We start from the raw sequence: 21,726 nt of genomic DNA, 5'->3' as shown, positions 1-21,726 counted from the left end.
GCGAACAGGAAGAGAAGCCATTGCAAGCGGTTCTCTGGCTACGATTAGATAGATAAGAATGGAACCACGTGAGGGAGTCCCATCCAGCTGGACAGCAGAAAGGTGTTGGGAGGAGAATGGTGTTGTCAACCATATTGAAGGCTACAGACAGGTCAAGGAGGATGAAGAGGGAATGTTTACCTTTGTCACAGTCACATATCGTGCCATTTGTGGCTTTGATAAGAGCTGTTTCAGTACAGGGCAGGGCAGAAACCTGATTAGGGGGATTCAAACATGGCGTCCCGGGAAAGATGGGAACAAATTTGGGAGCGGACAACATGCTCAAAGACTTTGGAGAGGAAAGGGAGATTGGAGAGAGGAAAGGGAGATTGGAGAGAGGACGGTAGTTTGCAAGGACAGTGGGGTCAAGGGTTGGTTGTTTAAGGAGAGGGGTGATGAAGGCAAATTCTCAAGAGCAATTAGGGATGGGTTCCCATCTTTCCTGGGGCACCACCTTTGAATCCCCCCAATCAGGTTTCTGCCCTGCCTTGTACTGAAATGAATAAAAAAGATTTAAAAGAAAGAGGGACAACACCTTAAGAGAGAGAATTGTCTAAACTACTGTCTAACATGGGGGTCAGGAGGGGTAGTTCGATGATCAGCAGTTTAGTGGGAAAACAATCAAGGGATAAAGAGTTGGATCTAAGGAATAAGTTAAGCACAGAGAGGTCATGAGGGGAGATAGGAGAGAAAATAGAGAAAGATGACAGTTCAGGACGAGGGTAAGGGGGGAGCATTAAAATAAGTGTGGCCAGGTGGGCTAGTGAAAGGGAAGGTCATGGCAAAGGCAGCTGATTGGATTGTCTTGATCTTAGTGACAAAATAAGTCTATGAGCTCCTTGTGCTTGCTGTTACTGAGGGTGGCAGGGTCAAGGGAGACAGGTTTATGAAGATGATTTGCAGTGGAGAAAAGAAGCCAGGGGTTATCTTTGCATTCCTGGGGGATCCTGGAATAGTGAACAGTTTTAGATGACAGCAGGACCTGATAGTGTTTTCAATGGCCCAGTCAGATCTGGCGGTGGATGGCTAAACAACTTGTCTGCCATATTCTTTCAAGTCTGCATCCCTTGGACTTAAGGGAGCAGAGATGAAGGTCGTACCAGGGCTAACAGTCAGGGCGAGAGAGAGTAATGCTTTTATTGGGGACTATGACATCAAACGTGGAGGTAAGGGTGCAACTGAATAAATTGTGAGCTATAGAGACGTTCTGCCGAAATGAGGGTCAAAGGCTAGATAGTTGGGATTTTCAAAGAGCAGTTGTAAGTGAATTGGGGATAGTATTTTTTCAGGGATGGAGACAGAAAGAGGTAGAGTTCAAGCATGGAAGGGGGATGTGGGTGATGAGTGATATAAGGAAGTGAATAGAGATGGCCTTAACTGTATTTGATACGATGGGACTAGCAAGACGTGGGGTGGGAAGGTCTAGGGGGATACGGGAATGGCCGTGAATATGGGTGGAGAGTTTACATGGGGAGAGAAATTTAGGAAGGGTAAGAGGACAGCGAACTCAGAGAAGAGAGAACATGATGAATTAAGATGGAGGTTGAAAACACCAAGGTTGAGAAGGGAAGAAAATAGTGAAAATATCTCCATGATAAAATTTTTACTGTACTTGGGAGGGTGGTAGAGAACGATGATTTTGAAAGACAGTTGAGAGGGGTGGAACAAGTTGAGATGATCAAAGGAAGAGTCGGGGTGAGGCCAAATGTGATGTGGAGAGAAGGCCCACATCGTCAACAATACAGACAAGGCATCTCTCTTCATTTCCTTATATTACTCACCATCCACATCTTGATTGGCCAAATGGTGGAAGATGTAGCCAAGCAAGGAGGCTTCATTAAGGCGGGGAGGTATCATTATCCCTCGGCTAGGTTCATGTTAAAGCCATGATGTTGATGTAATCATCCACAATAAGATCATAGATCTCAAGGGCCCTGTTCACAAATGAACAATCTTTCTGAAGGGAGATGCATAGAGGGGTGATGAAAGTGGATCCGTTGGCAGAGTCCACAGGGGTCAGCAGTGGGAAGGGTGAGTTGGACTGGAAGAAGATTGGCAAGGTTAGTCCCCAGCGGGAACACTGGGTGGGAAGGTCAACAAGAGTGGGATGGGACAATTATGGCTGCTGTTCATAATTATGTGCCTTGATGCCGGTTGGAGGATGCCAGAAAGGTACAGAAGGGAACTAAGGAGTCAAGCCTTGGACAGCGGCAAGAGAGCAGGAAAGTAGGGGAGTATGGAAGGGTTGGGGTAGGGAATTGAGAGGACAGAGTGCCTGAAAATGGAGAAGTGAACAGTGGCATGACAGCAGAAGAGAATCTAGGAGGGTTAAAGAGAAAAGGACTTAAAAAGAAAGAGCAAAAGTGGAAATAGATTGATGGGCTCAGGTTCGGAGCAGCAGTCAAAACACACACGAGAATGGATGCAGCGAAACCTCAAGTTACATAGGTCTAGTTACATAAAAATTAGGATACATAAAAACTTATGCTGATTTGTAATCTTTATGATGATCTCCTTAAAGCAGGGCATGTTTGTTTCTACCAAAGCTTTATTTTTTTTTAAGGGTTGGAGGAGGCTGGAGGCAGAGAGGTGGCGGAGTGGAAGAACTGAGAAAAATATGTTTCGAAGCTTGGGGCTAAAATTACACCACAGACCACCAGGAAATTCATCAATATTACCCCACTCACCACTTCCACCAACCCAACTGCCAGCTGAGACAGGAGAACCCATGCTATGCTTCAATATGTTATTTAATTGTGAGCCAGTAGCTGGCAACTTTAACACCTTTACAACCAATCTCATTCAAGCTTGCATCAATTGAGATAAACAAGGGCTTTGAACACAAAAAGCATGCAGCTCTTCCCTTCCAATTGCTGTCTTTTGTAAACAAAACAGATTTTGTTACAGGGGTGTTATTGCCTTAGTAATTTGTTTAAGGCAGGCTCAATCCCAGCAACAGGATTTTTTTAAAGTAAAAATTATGCCAGTCATGGGTAATTTGCACTGCTGCAGTAAAAAGTTTTAGAGCATTTCCCAGCTTTATTTGGTCACTTTTTAAAAAACATTACGTTTCATTAAAACTAAGATAAAATTCATTGCTGGCAGATGGCAAAGACATCACTACACTTTCCTGCAGTTTATGAGCAGGATAAAGATACTCGCAACACTTTAGCTATTGTCCAAATCTCTTTAAAGCACCTGTCAAAAGACATACACCATAAATCATTAGACAACATGTCACAAAAAGACCAAGTTCTTTACCTTCTGGGTGATCCATCTTCATGTGGCTGAATAATCACCACTTTCACTGTCACGGATGTTCGTAAAAGGTCTATCATCTGCTCATGGGTCAAGGTTGCCACAGCTACTTTGCAAATCTCAACGAGACGACTCCCTTGCCTCAGGCCAGCTTTCCATGCATAGCCAAATGGTTCAACATCTGCCACAATACCTTCAAAGTTAACGTGGAATCCTAGCTGTCCAAGGCCATTCCTTCTCAGAGTCATTTCTGCTGTTTCACAGCCTCTGGTCACTAACTGGATAAGAAGAATCACATTATTAAGTAATTTAATAATTTTTACAAATGCAAGGAGATAACTCAGTCAATTCGCCTGAGCTCATTTACTATCTTCAAAATTATTGATAGTATACACTATCCTCAGAAGGGTGAAATGCGATCATCTTTGTAACTCAGAAATGGCCTCTAATGTGACTGTCCTGAAATAGCCTATACCTCACAACTGTGTACATGACAAAGTATGTTTCTGTCTGCCAACTGCTCTTTCTCAAATTCTCCAAGTTTAATGTGATTCACATTCATACCCTTCAAAATAACAGACAACATCTACCTCAGAGGGAACAAATAAGGAATTTGATTTGCTTGAGAATGATTGATTTCCAAAATTCTTCTCCCAGACCAATTGTTTGGCATTTCCAAATATAAGCTACAATAGGCCAGATTTTCAAAGTTTCTTACAATTACAGTGTCATTTATCTGTTACTCTCACATATCTAGGGTTCCCAACTTTGATTAGATCTTATTACGATTGGCTTCATCACGTGACTCCCCATCTTCAACTACCACACCCCCATTGTTGGTTACCTGCTAAGTTAGCCAATAATGGTGGAAACAATACCTACAATCCTCTAGCTCCTGAAACTGCTCTATCCACCACATGGTTTCACTGAAGTATTGCATCCTGGATGCACTGCAACCCTGCTGTTTGTGAAACAGGGCCGAGTGAAAGAAGTGAAAAAATTGTCCATGTAATTTCTCTCCAGGTTTGCTGGAGTACCTAGAGCATTATTCCTTAATTCCAGAAGGCTCCAGGACAAATCAGGAGCCTTGGTAAGCCTGTACTTATCTTATGAAAATCTTCCAGTTATAACTATTAATTTCCATTGCAGTTTTTTTCTGTAGGATTGTGAGTAACAAGTGCACAACCTTCATATTCAGACACACAGGAGGTTGTTAAAATTAGTCAAAAAGTTGACCTTGGAATTTAGTTCGTTTTTCCAGGAACTGATGCAGAGCTTCCCTGATGAGTTTCTGGAACACTAAGCGGTTTCTTCTTAACGTGGGGTTTCTTGGTTGCAAACAGTGACAACACTATTCCTCGCCAGAATGGAGATGATTTGATAATTCCCTTATCAATCACTCCTGGGGACCTCACTGCTGTCAGTGGCTGGGATTGATTTTGCACTCTTAATTTGTATTATGTAACCATTCCCCACTCAGTCCCAACCTGCTTCCAGCTCATTGGCTGACACTGCGATAATCACACTTCTTAAATCCATGGAGGCTACCATAATTATTCTGGCTATTTGGATTATTTCTACACCAAATTACAAGCACCAATTTGTAGATGCCTTAAACATGGGTAAAAACATTGATTATTAACTGAGAAAAACAACAAAGCAAACACTGCGTTATTTCATCTGTAAACTGCATTTTATAATTTTTTTAAAACTAGGAATATAGAACAGTCTCCAAAAAAAATCACAGCAGAGGCTTAAAACAGAAATTTCACCAAAAGTTTGCTACAGTAAGAAAGAAATTATTAACTGAGTTGAAGAACATACTCAAAGATTTAATTTAATCTGGTTATGATGTATATTGAATTTATTAAATTTAATTCCAGAAGGAGACAAGAATAATGACAGACCAAAAAACAAAGGTTGAGAAATAGCTTCATGGATACTGTGGAACAGAATAGGATAGGTAACAGCAAATAGATCAAAAAGGCAAGCATCAAATCCTCTGCGCAAAGCTCTTCATATCACACAGCAGTATGAGAAATCAGCAAAGGTCATGGAAATTGACAGGAAAACATGCAACTTGGAGGTTTCAGTTTCAACGCTGCATTTATTTTTGCAATTGAAACACGTTAATTTCTGACATTATTATATAGCTATATAAATAACATGTATAAAAGAAATAAAGTAAAAAAATGATTTTCAGTTTGAAACTGAATACTAAATTTAGGCATGAAATCAGCCATGAAATGTTACAAATATCTTCAGCTTGTTTTTTTTAATTCATTCATGGGATGTGGGCTTCACTGGCTGAGCCAGCATTTATTGCCCATCCCTAGTTGCCCTTGAGAAGGTGGTGGTGAGCTGCCTTCTTGAACTGCTGTAGTCCATGTGGTAGATACATCCACAATGCTATTAGGAAGGGGGTTCCAGGATTTTGACCCAGCGTCAGTGAAGGAACTGCGATATATTTCCAAGTCAGGACGGTGAGTGACTTGGAGGGGTACTTCCAGGTGGTGGTGTTCCCATCTATCTGCTGCCCTTGTCCTTCTAGATGGCAGTGGTCGTGGGTTTGGAAGGTGCTGTCTAAGGAGCCTTGGTGAATTCCTGCAGTGCATCTTGTAAATGGTGCACACTGCTGCTACTGTGCGTCGGTGGTGGAGGGAGTGAATGTTTGTGGATGTGGTACCAATCAAGTGGGCTGCTTTGTGCTGGATGGTGTTAAGCTTCTCGAGTGTTGTTGGAGCTGCATTCTTCCAGGCTAGTGGGGGAGTATTCAATCACATTCCTGACTTGGTCCTTGTAGATGGTGGACAGGCCTTGTGGAGTCAGGTGGTGAGTTACTCGTCGCATGATTCCTAGCCTCTGACATGCTCTTGTAGCCACAGTATTTATATGGCTAGTCCAGTTCAGTTTCTGGTCAATGGTAACCCCCAGGATGTTGATAGTGGGGGATTCAGTGATGGTAATGCAATTGAACATCAAGGGGTAATGGTTGGATTCTCTCTCGTCGGAGATGGTCATTGCCTGACACTTGTGGGGCGTGAAAGTTACTTGCCACTTGTCAGCCCAAGCCTGGATATTGCCCAGGTCTTGCTGCATTTGGACATGGACTGCTTCAGTATCTAAGGAGTTGCAAACGATGCTGAACATTGTGCAACTATCAGTGAACAATCCCCACTTCTGACCTTATGATGGAAGGAAGGTCATGAAGCAGCTGAAGATGTCCCTTTGTTATAGATAGGGTTTCCTGAGGTTTGAGTAAAAATTATGTTCTCAGGTCCTTAAAGTATAAAGCTCCAAACAAATGCCAGAATTTCCCAAAGCATGAACAATAAATGTGAGTGGCACTTTCATAGACAACAACTTCAAGGATGCATTTAAAGCTGTCCCTTTATTCCCAAACTTAATTGTCAGTTGTAGCTCTGTGGTAGCATTCTGGCCTCTGACATAGACAGCCATAGATTCAGGCCTCATTCCAGATTTAAACAGTTAATCTATGCTAACACTCCAGTGTTGTCAGAGGGCATGTTAGGAATGAGGAAATAAATCAAGGGGCCATCTATCCTCTCGAGTAGGTGTAAAAGATCCCATGGCACTATTCGAAGAAGAGCAGAGGGGTTCCCATGATGCCCTGGCCAATATTTCTCCCCTCACAAAATGCTGTTCAAAAGATGAAGAAAAACAAAGTCTGTAGTCCAAGCAAGAGTTCTGCAGTGATCTATAAAGCTGGTGGTTAAGAACTCTTGCTCAATTTCTCAGACTTTTTACCAAATGTACCTCTGGGCACTGGAGAATTTCCACCAGCAATGTCTCTGCAGGATACTCAAGTCAAATATAGGAACACAGGGGCTAGAGCAGGAACAGGCTACTTGGCCGCCCCGAACCTGCTCCACTAAGACAAGATCACAGCTGATCTGGTTGTGGTCTCAACTCTATTTTCCTGTCTGTTCCCCTCTCCATCCCTGGCCCCCATAACGCTTGACTCCCTTGTCTATCTAACTCAGCCTTGAATAAATTCAATGACCCAGCCTCCACGGCTTTCTAGGGAAGAGAATTCCACAGACTAATGACCCTCAGAGAAAAAATTTGTCCATCTCCGTCTTAGAAGGGAGGCCTCTTATTAAGATAGAGTCAAGTGGGAAGACAGGTGAACAAACTGCACCATCCTCACCAAAGCCAATTCCTCCAGCGTTGCAATCATGACCACGCAAAATCAACTCCATTCGTCTGGACACATGCCAAATAATTGGCTTCTGAAGAAGATCCTTTTTTCACAACTTAAGGATAGCAAGGTGGACAGAGAAAAAGTTTCAAGGGCACTGAAGTTCTCACTTAAAATGGGACAAATTGACATTGGTGCACGGGAGGAACTTGCCACAAACAGTATCAGGTAACAGCAGGAGGAGACTTCCTTCGAGCCGGAATTGAACCAGCGACCTAAGGATTCCAGTTAGGGACGTCACCTACAGTCCTCCGCTCTACCAGCTGAGCTATCGAAGGGGAGCACTAAACTTTACAGCCTTCCGGACTGAATATTGAATTCAACAACTTTAGATCTTAAACTCCCTCCCCCATCCCCACCCCCATTTCTGTTTCTTCCCCCTCCCTTTTGTTTCTTCCAATAATTTATATAGATTTTTCTTTTCCCCACCTATTTCCATTATTTTTAAATCTATAACTATAATACCCTGTCAGTCTTTCCACCCCACCCCTACTACAGCTGTACTTTGAGTGTCCTGCCATCCATCCTTAATTAGCACATTCTCTTAGATAATATCACCACCTTTAACACCTCCCTGTTCCTTTGTCTGTAACATCTTTTGATCATCTGTATCACTGCTTGCTTGCCACCCCCCCCACAACTTCTCTCTCTCTCTCCACCCTCCCCCCCCCCCCAACCCCTGACCTTAAACCAGCTTATATTTCACCCCTCTCCTAACTTCACTCAGTTCTGCTGAAGGGTCATGAGGACTCGAAACGTCAACTCTTTTCTTCTCCGCCGATGCTGCCAGACCTGCTGAGTTTTTCCAGGTAATTCTGTTTTTGTTTCAGGTAACAGCACCCTATCCAACAAGCTGTAACATAGTTGAAAGCTGGCTGCATAAACTCTGCTGCAGAGAAGCGATGAAAGAGGAAGAAGAGGGAGCAGAACCCTGGCTTGAGAACCCCTTCCCTCAGGGTAGCTCTTTGTCCTCTCTGCCCAAAGACGGTGGCTCCAGGGTTAGCATGCTGAATCACCTGAAGGCAGGCAAATCATGAACCTGGCAGATGTCCTCCTCATTTTAAGGGACTGATGACTACGGTTTTCTTCTCAACCAATATCACTAAAACAGATTATTTGTTTATCTATCTCATCCAAACCATGGGACGTTGAGATAATCAGCCGCTTATCTGAGAGAGAGAGATGAGATGTGGTGGGGCCATCTGTTAGAATCGATTTGGATTTCCAATCAGAAGGCTGTATGTAGAAGAAAGCTATTTTGTTTGCTGAATCAGAGAATCAACAGGAGTCTTCAAAGTTACAGAATTTTGTAAGATTAGCAGCAGTGCTTTTGTGGGATCTTGTTGTGTGCAACTTGGCTACTATGCTTCCTTACAAAAATGACTATACTTTCATAAGTACTTCAATGACTTTGGGATGTCCTGAGGTTGTGAAAGACCCCACATAAATGCATGTTATTTCTTTGTTTCGATATAATACAGTATTGGACAGAAAGGTGTTGTGTACAAATATGGCACACTGCATACATGTCCAGTTTTCTTTTAATCATATAAAATTCTGTTACTTTAAAGACAATTCTTTATTTTCCAAATGAACAAACAAAATACTTATCTCCTACATACAGCATTGATATATCTGATGTAGAAAATAGACTCTCTCACAGCTGGCTTCATCATAGGCACAGTGGTTTAAATTTTAACATACAATTCAGCCCACCCCGCCCAGCTCACATTAGACTACACTCAACCAACTACACTCTAAGCTTAGACTACATGTCAACAATGTTACAAAAGGTTAACCGGTGGATTGGAATAAATGTTAAAACTCCTTTTAATCTTCAAAATGAACTTGACTGATTTCACAGTTAAATCCCGAGATGTGTGATTCATTTACCATCTCACAGATAAAGCAACATTTGAGGACATTGTGCTGTATTTTATGACGCACCTGAATTATACTTCTGTGGTGTTCATAATATCTATGTGGCGCCTGGGGGTTGTGTCATAGATAGAAATCAGCGAGTGGTTCAGAATCCGGAAATGATGAAACTTGATAATCATTCCTGCCCTATGAGTTCAGAGCAGAACTCTGTGATAAATGTTTCACCAGTACATTGGAGAAATTTTAAACTTTGTTAATTCACTTTCTTCTATTTTTAGACTTCTCATCAACTCTCACCAAGGTTAAATGTAACAACCTCTACTAATGGTTTCTCTGTAACCAACCTTTAAGAGGTACAAAAGTACAGTGTAACTCGACTTGGGCTTAGAGATCCTGCGAGCTCCATGGGATCTCCAGTATACGCATTAACAGAGTGGTTATGCCTCCATGAAATATGAGTTGCTACACATTGTAAAGAAATGCTTTCAATGTAGCTGAAACAAAGAGTGTGGGATGCAAGTGTTGTAATGAACTTCTTTCTCCCTCTCTTTCGGTTTTTTTGCAGTGTGCGTTAGTCATCTATAGGTAGGCAGGGCAGTTGCTAACCAGAAGCTTCCTAGTGTGTCAGTAGGAAAGAGGTCACGGGTTGATTCACCAGTTGATTTTCCCTTCTCTCTTTGGGAGAGCATTTTGTTTTTGATCAACTCTACAGTACTATCTACAATATGCCTTTTGCTGTATCACTTTAGTTAAAAGCAGCCAATTCCTTTAATCAAGGAGCAACTTCAAATTGTGGGACAAATTCGGAGTGAAATTAATTGGATTCGAAGATGTGAAAACATCATTTAAAAAAACTCAGGAGATTCTTAAAAACACTAGACTGGCTTGGTGTTTAAGGTGCTGATTCTGAAAGCCAGGTCACAATTATGTCAGAAACAAAGAGCAGAGGAAATGGCATTTAAAAATAAAAACTTCTTTGCCCATTCAACCCTCAAAACATTTCCTAAATGATAAACAGCTAAATTAATAGAGTTCTGGAGAAAGCCTTTGGCACCCAGTAAGAAAAAGAGTGTGTCTTCACTTTGTTTACAATTGTTGATGGGAAATAGTAAGTCATTATAAGGAGACAACTCATTTGAAACCATCTTCAGCTGCTCTGTCAAAGAGTACAGGAAGGCTGTGTAGGATAGGGTGGAACAGCGCACCACTGTCAGTAGCAATCAACTGCAATCAAGTGATCAACACAAGACTGCCGACTGTAGCAGACACAACAAGTGCTACAGGTTTCTTTTATTAAACAGGATGATGGGAAGAATGGTTTGACAAATTAAGTTACCTGAATTTTTATTTCAACGGGTAGACTTAAGAAAGGCATCATTATGCCTTAGTTAAAAGCAAAATACTGCGGATGCAGGAAATCTGAAGGGTCATATGGACTCGAATCATTAACCCTGCTTCTCTCTCCACAGATGGTGTCAAACCTGCTGAGTTTTTCCAGCTTTTTCTGTTTTAAATATTATTGTCTTAGTTTTTGTTTAGGTAGAGGCAAAGGAGCAGACTACATTCAGAAGAAAAAGCAGCACCATTGTGGAAATCAAGAGAACTCAAGATTAGTTTATGGAAAAGTTTGAATAAGTTTATCCAGTAGAATAAGTGATTAATTGTAAATCACTAATATACATGCAATGAATAAACTACAAGAGAAAGATGCCTAAAGAACCAGGAACAAAAGACAATCACAGAAGGGTTATAGGCTGCAGGCACAGCTTAGGTATCATTCACAAGATAAATATGGATAAAGGTGGCCCTGCAGCCCATTTTAGTTTGATGTTGCAAAAATCGTTCCCATTCCAGCATCAAATTGGTTCTTAAACAATGGTTGGTTTTTACCTCGATCCAAGTGTTCATTCGTGCTCACATTCTGTTGTCGCTTGATCCAAACCATTTATTTTTCCACCAGTAATTCTCTCTTTAAAGCCCTCTCCCCAACAAGTGCAAAGAGCTCATGTACTTCTGTAATTAAGATTCAGACTATTCATTCAACTGCCTCTACCATTCTCTCTCTTCTCCATGCTTGCCAAAGTGAACCTCTCCCCAGGCTCTCCTGAACCTCTCTAGTTTCTCTCCTATTTCCCCATATTCTTTCTCATAGTTCATCCTGGCTGCGAGACCTATGTCCTGCTCCCTTGGTCCATTCCCTTGAAACTGATCATCCATTCCTGGCTCCCATACTAGCTTGTTTTGTAAACAGTTCCCTCTTCTCAGGGACTGCTCTCATCCTCCTCAAAAAAACTCACCCTCTCATCATTGCAAACTACTGCTCAATGTCTAACCACCCTTTCCTTTTTAAAAGTTCTGAAATGTGTTGCTGTCTCCCAAGCCAGTCCCATCTTTTCTGCAAATCCATTTAAACTTCTCAATCAGTTTCCCCCGAAATGATCCTTGTCAAAGTTCTAAATGACACCCTATGTGACTGTGACTGTGGAACACTATTCCATCTTGCCCTTCTCAGCTTTTCTGTAGTCTCTGACATCATGCTTTTCATTAACTGTTCATAATGGGACTGTCTTTGCTTCATTTCACTCCTACTTATCCAATCATAGCCAAAGCATCTCCAGCAATGGCTTCTCTTCCCAACCTTGGATTGGCCTAACCTTGGTCCACTCCTCCTTCTCAACCATATGCCAGCATTTGGCAACATTGTCTAAAGACATGGCAACAGGTTCCACACATACAGTAATGATTGCACAGCTCTAACTCTCCACCACTTCTCTCAATCCCTCCAATGCCCTGGTATTATCAGACTACTTGTCTGACATCCAGCGTTGGGTAAGCCACAATTAAAACATCAGGAAGACCAAAGCCATGTCTGCGGTCCCTGCTTTTGCCATCAATTCCAAGCCATTCCTCAACTACTGTATACAGTTGAAGCGGTTGGTTGACAACCTCATTGTCCTATTTGATCCTAAGCTAAGCTTCCAACTTCATATAGTCTCCATCACAAATAACACCAACTTCTGCTTTGGTAACATCGACAGCCTTTGCCTCGGGAGATAATATAGTATTAATTTTCCAAAACACCCTAGATTTGGGGAAGGTCCCATTAGATTGGAAGATAGCAAATGTAGCTCCCTTATTCAAAGTGGGAGGGAGACAGAAAGCGGGAAACTACAGGCCAGTTAGCTTAACATCTGCCGTAGGGAAAATGTTAGAAGCTATGATTAAGGGCGTTATGGCAGGGCACTTGGATAAGCTCCTTGAGGAAGTAACATGTGCTGTGGACAAAGAGGAACTAGTGGATGTACTGTACTTAGATTTCCAGAAGGCATTTGATAAAGTGCCACATCAAAGGTTATTGCAGAAAATAAAAGCTCATGGTATAGGGGGTAACATATTGACATGGACAGAAGATTGCCTGGCTAACAGGAAGCAGAGAGTAGGCATAAATGGGTCTTTTTCAGGTTGGCAAGATGTAATGAGTGGTGTGCCACAAGGATCAGTGCTGTGACTTCAATTGTTTACAATTTATATAAATGACTTGGATGAAGGGATGGTTGCCAAATTTGCTGATGACACAAAGATAGGGAGGAAAGTAAGTTGTGAAAAGGACATAAGGAGGCTGCAAGAAGATATAGATAGGTTAAGTGAGTGGACAAAGATCTGGCAGATGGAGTATAATTTGGGAAAATGTGAAATTGTCCATATTAGCATATTATATAAATGGTGAGAGATTGCAGAGCTCTGAGGTGCAGGGGGATATAGGTGTCTTACTGCATGAATTATAAAAGGCTAGTATGCAGGTACAGCAAGTAATTCGGAAAGCTAATAGAATGTTATCATTTATTGCAAGGGGAATTGAATACAAAAGTAGGGAGGTTATAGTTCAGTTATAGAGCACTAGTGAGACCACATCTGGAGTACTGTGTACGGTATTGGTCACCTTATTTAAGGAAGGATGTAAATGCGTTGGATACAGTTCAGAGAAGGTTTACCAGACCAATACGTGGATTGGGCCGGTTGTCTTATGAGGAAAGGTTGAATATACTAGGCTTATACCTGCTGGAGTCTGGAAGAGTAAGAGGTGACTTGATTGAAACATACAAGACCCTGAGGGGATTTGACAGGGTGGATGTGGAGAGGATGTTTCCTCTTGTAGGAAAATCTAGAACAAGGGGTCAATGTTTTAAAATAACAGGTTAAACATTTAACATTTAAAATGGAGGGGAGGAGAATTTTTTTCTCTCAGAGGGTCGTGAGCTTTGGACCTCTCTTCCTGAAAAGGCAGTGGAATCAGAGTCTTTGAATATTTTTAAGGCAGAGGTGGATAGATTCTTGGTAAGCAAGGGGGTGCTAGGTTATCGGGTTTGCAGGATGCAGATTTGAGGTTACTATCAGATCAGCCATCATCTTATTAGATGGTGGAGCAGGCTCAAGGGGCTGAATGGCCTATTCCTGCTCCTTGTTCGTATAAAAATTAGGGTGACAACAGGGAAATAGCTAAGGGCAACAGGATGGAAAAAGCGAACAGCAACAATCAGGAACAAGAGGGAAAAGAAATAAAAGACAAGGATTACAGAGGGCTAAGAGGGAAAACAGGGGCAGCCAGCATCTAACCAGTAGGTTGGAATGGAAGTCAACAGCTACAAACATAGCCATTGAAAGGGCAGACCAGGTTAAGAATTTGTCGGCCACACAAATGGGCATTTATAGGTCAGGCTAGCAGCTATTCAAGGGCATATTAAGTTAGAGACATGCCATTCATTCAACAGACCTGTAGCCATTCAGAATTCACGGAACAGAAATGCACGGTTTGGTTGTCGATTTGCAAAGCACAAGAGAGTTAGATCAGGGAGTGTGCTAAAATTTCAGCATCAGCCACTGAACATTCCCATCCCCAATTAATTATGAAAGGTAATAATATTTAAATATAATTAAATTAGAAAACATTATTAATAGAGCAGAGTTTGTATGTGTTTCTTTGACTATTCCAAAACTTTTGGCCAGCTTCCCATTTTGTGCTATAAACTTGAGCTCATCCAGAACTTTGCTACCTCTATCCTATCTCACACTAAGTCCCGTTCAACCATCACCCATGCTTGCTGATCTATGTTGGCTCCCAGCAACAGCTTGATTTCAAAACTCTCATCTTTATTTTCAAAACCCTCCATGACCTCGCCCCTCCCTATCTCTGTAACCTCCTGCAGCCCTACAACTCTCTGTCATTTCTGCAGTCCTAGAATTCTGGCCCCTTGGGCATCCGCGACTTGCAGTCATGCCTTCAGCTGCTTAGGACCACAGTTGTGGAATTTCCTCTTTAAATCTCTCCGCCTCTCTATCTCCTTTAAATTCATCCTTAAAACCTACCTCTCTGGCAAAGCTCTCATCTGAATATCTCCTTATGTGCCTCAGTGTCAACTTTTGATTGATAACATTCCTGTGAAGCACCTTGGGATATTTTACTATGTTAAAGGTGCTATATAAATCTAAGTAGTAGCTGCTGTTGTTTGCATCACCAGAAACCACCTGGGATGGGGAAAGACTGATCATAACAGTGCCACCAATTATGGTGTACCTGCATAGGAAATTGAGACACCACAGCATCAATAGTGGAGGGGAGACTGCAAATCACTGCAACACTTAAAATGCCAAATTTTAACTGGAGATGTTGATGTAGAAAATCATAATGGGAAAAGTTGACTTTAAAAAGTGTGACCCAAAGTCATGACAACAGAATGGATTGCTAGCTGGCTTCAAGGCAGAAAGCAGAAAGTGGGAATAAAGGGGAGATATTCAGAATGACAGAAGGTGGGAAGCGGTTTTCCACAAAGATCAGTGCTGGGACCACTGCTGTTCACAAGTTACATCAACAATTTGGACTTTGAAATCAAAAACGATTTCTAAATTGCAGATGACACCAAATTATGGGGAGATAGCCAATACAGAGGAAGACTGCAACAAATTACAGGAGTATATTAATGAACCTGAAGAATGGGCAAAAAATTGGCAAATGAAGTTCAACATAGATAGTGAGGTAGTACATTTTGGTAGGAAGTATAGGGAGGTCACTTATAACTTGCAAAGTGCAAATCTAGGTGAAATAGAGGAACAAAAGGGATCAGAGTACAAATACATCAACCAATGAAAGTTGCGCCACAGGCTAGCAGGGCCATTTAAAAAAAAAACAAATGAAGCATTTATTTCCAGATATATGGAGGTTATGCTAAACCAATGTCAAATCTTGGTTACATCACACTTGAGTACTGTGTGCTCTTCTGGTCATCATATTATAAAAAGGGTGTAGAGGCACTGGAGAAGGTGCAGAGAAGCTTTACAAGGATGATACCAGAAATGCTTGGGTATACACATCAGGTAAGGATTGACAGGCTGGGTCTCTTTTCTCTTGAAAAAAGGCGGCTGAGGGGTGACCTAATAGAGGCCTTTGAAATTATGAAAGGTTTTGATATGGTGGATAGAGAGAAAATGTTTCCTCTTGTGGGGAAGAGCAAAAATAGGGGCCATCAATTGTCAACAAGAAATTCAATAGGGAATTCAGCAGAAGCTTCTTTACTTAAAGAGTGGTAAGAACATGGAACTCACTGCCACAGGGAGTGGTTGAAGTGAATAGTATAGATGTATTTAAGGGGAAGCTAGACATGCATTTGAGGAAGAGAGGAATAGAAGGTTACGTTGGTAGATTTAGATGAGAAAATACTCAAGTGGAGCATAAACACCTGCATTAACTGGTTAGCCAAATGGCCTGTTTTTGTGCTGTATATCCCATGTTATCCTATGTAAACAGGAGACAAAGATGGTGGAGAGGAAGTATGCACCCTCCATGAGAGTTTAAATATAACACACGTGCTGAGAAACCACATAACCTACCAGAGGACCACACTATTGCTCTGGTGAGATACAGGTTCAACCACCCCCTCGACTTTTCTTCTGATCTCAAGTCATACCACGGTGAGAAGAAATATCATCCTCAAAAGTCACCTTTTGAGGCTACTTTCAGGCACATCTGGAAGACAGCAGCATTGATAAGAGACCAGGGAGGAGATCAATCAACTGCAGTTGGCTTGTGGCCAAAGGAACTCCAAAGTACATGATGAGATATTTCAGTCTCAAATACCAAAAAAGACAGTTGTGAGTAGGAATCTAAGTGCTATTTTGTCTATTGCTTGTACACATTTAAACAGTGTTAGAACCATAAGGAAGGTTCCAGCAGCTCTTACAACAGAACAGGTTTTATTTACTCCATTTTCTATAGGGTAGATTGCAGCTTATGATCAAAGTTAGTGACCTGGCAGTAACACTGGTGGCACTGTTGGTACAGTCTCACACCAATTGGAATCCTAGTTGCCTGCAACCAACGGCTTTAGGATCAATGCCTTGGATTTGTTTTCAATTACTTGTTTGATAAACTAAACTAAACCTCAAGAAAAGTCAATGTCAAGCCCATGGGATTCATTGAAAAATGTCTCTGGTTTAAAATTAGCCAAACAGATTTTGTTTCAGTTGCATTGTGAGCGTTCCGTAAAGATTAACCTTCAAAAATTTTTGCTGTAATGCGAGTATATGTAGAACCATTGCAAACCCAAATATCTTCACGCATTGTTACCTATCTCACTGCATATGTACTGAGTCAGTTTGTCTGCAGTCCATTCTGAGTATGTGATTAATATTCCATTGCTTATAGGCTCCTGCACTGAACAGCTTTCATATTTAAACAAAAATTTTAATTCAATGTCAATGACAGGACTCTAGTAAGCAAAAGAACACTGAAGGGATGAAATGTGAGTGATATTTCTGCAGCTTTCATGCTGTTGCCCGCCCAGAATCAGTGGCAGTGCAAGGCAGGATTACACTACTAGCTAATTCATGTACTGCACGCTTCTGTTATTTCACAGCAGAAAATTAGATTTTCAAATGGCTGTTTATGCCAGCTTGATTCACTGTTGCCTTGGATTGAAGCAAAGCACATTGAACCTTTAACTTTGGCAACCTTCATGTCAATCACAACCTAAGCCTACAGCTATAATGTAAACTGGGCAAAAAGATTAATATTGGAATTCTTCATCCAAGTTCTAGCTCCAGAGAGGGAACAGAAACAAAATTATCCAACTGGCAGAAGCTTACAGAATGCCAAAATGTTGGATAAATGGCCATGTATAGATTGCAAAGTAGAAATGCAGTGAAGCAGAATCTGACTGTTTGGATTCTCTTTCATTCATTTTCAGATAGACTCGCACTGCATGAAAAGGTGACATCAGAAAAAAAACACACCCAGCAGCTGCTGTAATACCAGAGAGATAAAGGGTTCCTCACTTATCTGACAGAGCCCGATGTTGCCATAGTTACCACACTTACACTTGATAGACAGTCGTCTCAAGAAAGGATTGAGCTGTCAGAAAAGTGTGACCCAGGGGGCACTGTGCAATACAGACAACTATCACTTCTGAAGCCCAGGGCCTCATCCTAAATTACACTGTAGTAAAATTATAATTAACAAAGATAAGAATTATGTTAATATCGGCACTACAGAGCTGTACCAACAGTTTGGTGAGCAGTGGGGATGAAAGTGTTCAGACTGGCAGTAATACCAGGGGATGAGCTAGAAACAGTGCAGCAGCTCGGAGGAGGCAAGGGCATAATGTGGAACTGAGAAATAGGCTGTCAGGGACAGCATAGGCTCTGTATATGCACAAGCATCAAATGGCTTGCTGAACAGTTCAAATACTGATCAGCCTTTTCGCTGCAATGTTTGTTACTAAGGCCTGTTCTGATCTGAACCATTTGCATAGCTTCTCAAGCTTCACCACATGGGTATTTGAGTATTGCTGCAAAAAGAGACATGTCTAAGCTTTTCATCTTGCACTCATCTGGATACTCAAGAATACCAATATGGGGATAAACAACAATTTACACTGCATGTGAAGAAAGTGCTGCTTGGTTGGCAAGTGACATTGTCACAGAGAATTCACCACTGATGGTGACTGACAGTTGTCTGCTATGCATTGTTTGAAATTTAAACCAGGCAGCTTGGGCCCCACACACACACACACCCTACCTCAGATCCTCTTCCCCCCACTCCCCATGGACTTCTGACCAACCCATCCGCCTTCCCGGACCTCCAACCCATCCCCCCAGATACCTCCACCCCCCAAATCCTACCCACTTATTTTCTCCCTGGCCTGTTAAACTTACCTGTTTTATGGCAGCAAATGCCATAAAAGAGGGGTATGTCCTCCTTGAATCTACTTGAGCTATACTTTGCTGGGGGCATGGACTCCTGCAAGGAGTCTTTCAATGCAGGCCCCAAGCAGCTCCAGCGAATAGAAGTGTCAACATTATTTTCAAGACCAGGTAAATAGGTATTTATTTCTTCTAATTCCTGCGGGCCAGCACTAGTCAGAAATTACAGCCCATTACTCTGTCTCTTTGTCTAAGTCATTAATATAGATTGTAAGTAGTTGAGGCCCCAGCATTGAACCTTGCAGCACTCCATTAGTCACAGCCTGCCAATTCGAGAATGGCCCATTTATGCTTACTCTTTGCTTCCTGTCCATTAACCAATCTTCTACTCATGCTAATATATTACCCACAACTCCATGAGTCCTTATCCCGGCTAGTAACCTTCTGTGAGAGACCTTATTGAATGCCTTCTGAAATCCAGATATACTACATCTACTGGTTCCCCTTTATCTACCCTACTAGTTACATGCTCAAAAAACTCTTAGGGAAAAATTTTCCCCCCGTTTGGTGGGGGGTGGGGGGTGAAGTGTGGGAGTGGGCGTGCCTCCAGTCAGCGCCCCCGATCGGCAGCACGCCGCCATTTTACGTGGGTGGGCTAATTAAGGCCCACCCAGCTTGACGTCCGCTCGGAAGCGCTATGCGCTCCCTGTGCGAGCAGGGGGGGGATTCCCTCAGCAGAGAGTCCGTTCTTTCGCACATGCGCGCAAAAAAAATTCCGACATGTCTCCTCATGTGACACTGTCACATGAGTTGGGGCATGTCCATAACTTTTATTGAAACCTCATCCCGCCCATGGATGAGGTTTCATGTTTTTTCCGAAGCCTGTCAGAGCTCCCGGCCTGCCCGCCAACCTTAAGGTTGGATGGAGTGGACCATTAATGATCTTAATTAATTTTTCAATGGCCTCAATAGGCCATTGACAGGTCGGCAGGCACACAGCGGGAGTTCCACCCGACATCATGCTGCGTCATTTTAGATGTCGGCAAGCGGGCCCTACCCCCGCTTGCCAACCGGAAGATCCTGCCCTTAATAAATTTGTCAAACACAATTTCTCTTTCATAAAACTATGTTGAGACTTTGTCTGATGATATAATAGTGCATTGCTAAGGCTTCCTTAATAATATATTCCAGCAATTTCCCAACAACTGATGTCAGACTAACTGGCCTATAGTTCTCTGTTTTCTTTCTTCTTTCTTTCTTGGATAGTGGAGTCACGTTTGCTAAGTTCCAAACTGCCTGAGTGTTCCAGAATCTAGGTAATTTTGGAAAATCATTGCCAGCACATCCACTATCTCTGTAACTATCTCTTTTAGAAACCTAGGGTTCTAATCCCCATCAAGTCCTGGGGATTTGTCGGATTTTAGTCCCCTAACTTTCTCCAGTACTTTTTCTCTGCTGATATTAATTACCTTAATTTCCTCTCTCTTTTTATCACCTAAGTTACCCTCTATTTCTGACATGCAATTTATGCCTTCTACTGTGAATAAGGTAAAGTGAAGTAAATACAGAAATGCTGGAAATACTCTGCTGGTCTGACAGTATCTGTGGAAAGTGAAACAGAGTTAACATTTCAGGTCAGGAACCTTTCTTTAGAACCCTGCTTCCCTCTGCACAGATGCTGCCAGACCTGTTGAGTATTCCCAATATTTTCTGTTTTGATTTCAGATTTCCAGCATCCGCAATACTTTGCTTTTGTTAAGGTGTAGTGAGCCTTCACTTCCATATTTACATTTACATGGGAAACAAGGCAATGCATGTGGTTACTCAGATTCAAGTATACAGTTTACCAGAAGTAACATCAGTCTAAAACTGTTCAAAGTCTGCAAAAAATCTATTTTGGAAGCAAATTTCCAGTCCTTTTGATAAAAGTAAAAAACTGCGGATGCTGGAAATCCAAAACAAAAACAAAAATACCTGGAAAAACTCAGCTCTACTTGTACCCCCCCCCTCCCCCCACCCACCCCTCTTAAACCAGCTTTTACCTCTTTTCTATTTTTCCTTAGTTCTGATGAAGAGTCATTCGGACTCGAAACGTTAACTGTATTCCTCTCCGCAGATGCTGTCAGACCTGCTGAGTTTTTCCAGGTATTTTTGTTTTTGTTCCAGTCCTCTTGCATTGGTGCAGAATAATTGCTGCACAGCTGCAATAAATTATTCTGCAAATGTCATTTTGATTCATGATTAAGCTTAGAAGAGGCAGATGACAAACAATAATGTCATACCAGTAACCTTCATCCAGCATCCTTTGTTTTGTACCTAGAGTTAATGGAATGCAAAGAGGGGGTGACGTTTAACTCATTCAAGATCTTCAGTAAATTGGGGGATTGTGCATAGTTTTGATACTCCACTACAGAAAACACAGGGGAAAGGGGCAGCGTACGTTTGCCAGGCTGGTGCCAAGAATGAGGAGTTACAATTGTGACAAGAGACTTGTGAAGTTGGGGATTGTTTTCACTGCGGCTGAGAAGATCAAGATCCTGATTGAGGTGTTCAAGATTACAATAAGGTGCGTATAGTGTTTCCATTGGTTGGCAAAACAGTAATATGAGCTATCTCGACACAAAAATAATTAAATAGTGAATTAGAAAAAAATTTTAAAGGGGATAATCAGAATGTGGAATTCTCTGTCACAATCAGTGGTCAAAGCAGAGCCCTGCAATCCTGTTAAATGCATTGGACCAGAAAAATATTCAATAATAGCAGGTAAGCAGGAGAGTGGGATTAGATTAGATGGCTCAGGTGGAGAGAAAACGCTGGCCAAGGCTGGATGGGATGAGGGGTCCATTTCTGTGCTATAACAGCCAGAGACTCTAGGGAACTTCTACAAAAACCTGGCAAACAAACCAATATACTCACAGATTCAAGTGTGTTGTTCACTCACTAAACAGTCTCAGTACTGTACAGGGGTAATGTGATGACTGTGCTGTTTACAATTGGAATGTTACAAGAACTGAAATAAGATTATGAGGAGCATAGATAGGGTGGATATGACGACACTTTTTTCATTAGTAGAAAGGTCAATAACCAGGTGTCATAGATTTAAGGTAAGAGGTAGAAGACTAAGAGGGGAGTTG

The 21,726-nt window shown here is 41.9% G+C and overlaps 1 protein-coding gene and 1 non-coding gene across 5 annotated transcripts in view; both read right to left on the bottom strand.

Moving 5' to 3' along the window:
* The window catches only part of LOC144680703 (signal-induced proliferation-associated 1-like protein 2), a 637,588-nt gene that overhangs the window by 243,635 nt on the left and 372,227 nt on the right, over window positions 1-21,726 (bottom strand). For all 4 annotated transcript variants that reach the window (XM_078541960.1, XM_078541959.1, XM_078541961.1 and 1 more), the window contains exon 10: window positions 3,301-3,575. In XM_078541960.1, the coding sequence (XP_078398086.1) occupies window positions 3,301-3,575 (275 nt within the window). The remainder of the gene's footprint in view (window positions 1-3,300; window positions 3,576-21,726) is intronic.
* On the bottom strand, window positions 7,707-7,797 carry trnay-gua (transfer RNA tyrosine (anticodon GUA)). Its single transcript is given in 2 exon segments — window positions 7,707-7,742; window positions 7,761-7,797. It is a non-coding gene; the product is annotated as a tRNA-Tyr (tRNA).

Source organism: Cetorhinus maximus, chromosome 5, assembly GCF_964194155.1.
Source record: "Cetorhinus maximus chromosome 5, sCetMax3.hap1.1, whole genome shotgun sequence".
Taxonomy (NCBI): domain Eukaryota; kingdom Metazoa; phylum Chordata; class Chondrichthyes; order Lamniformes; family Cetorhinidae; genus Cetorhinus; species Cetorhinus maximus.
Note: the sequence above shows the minus strand (reverse complement) of the source record. Positions and strands in the feature narration are given on the sequence as shown.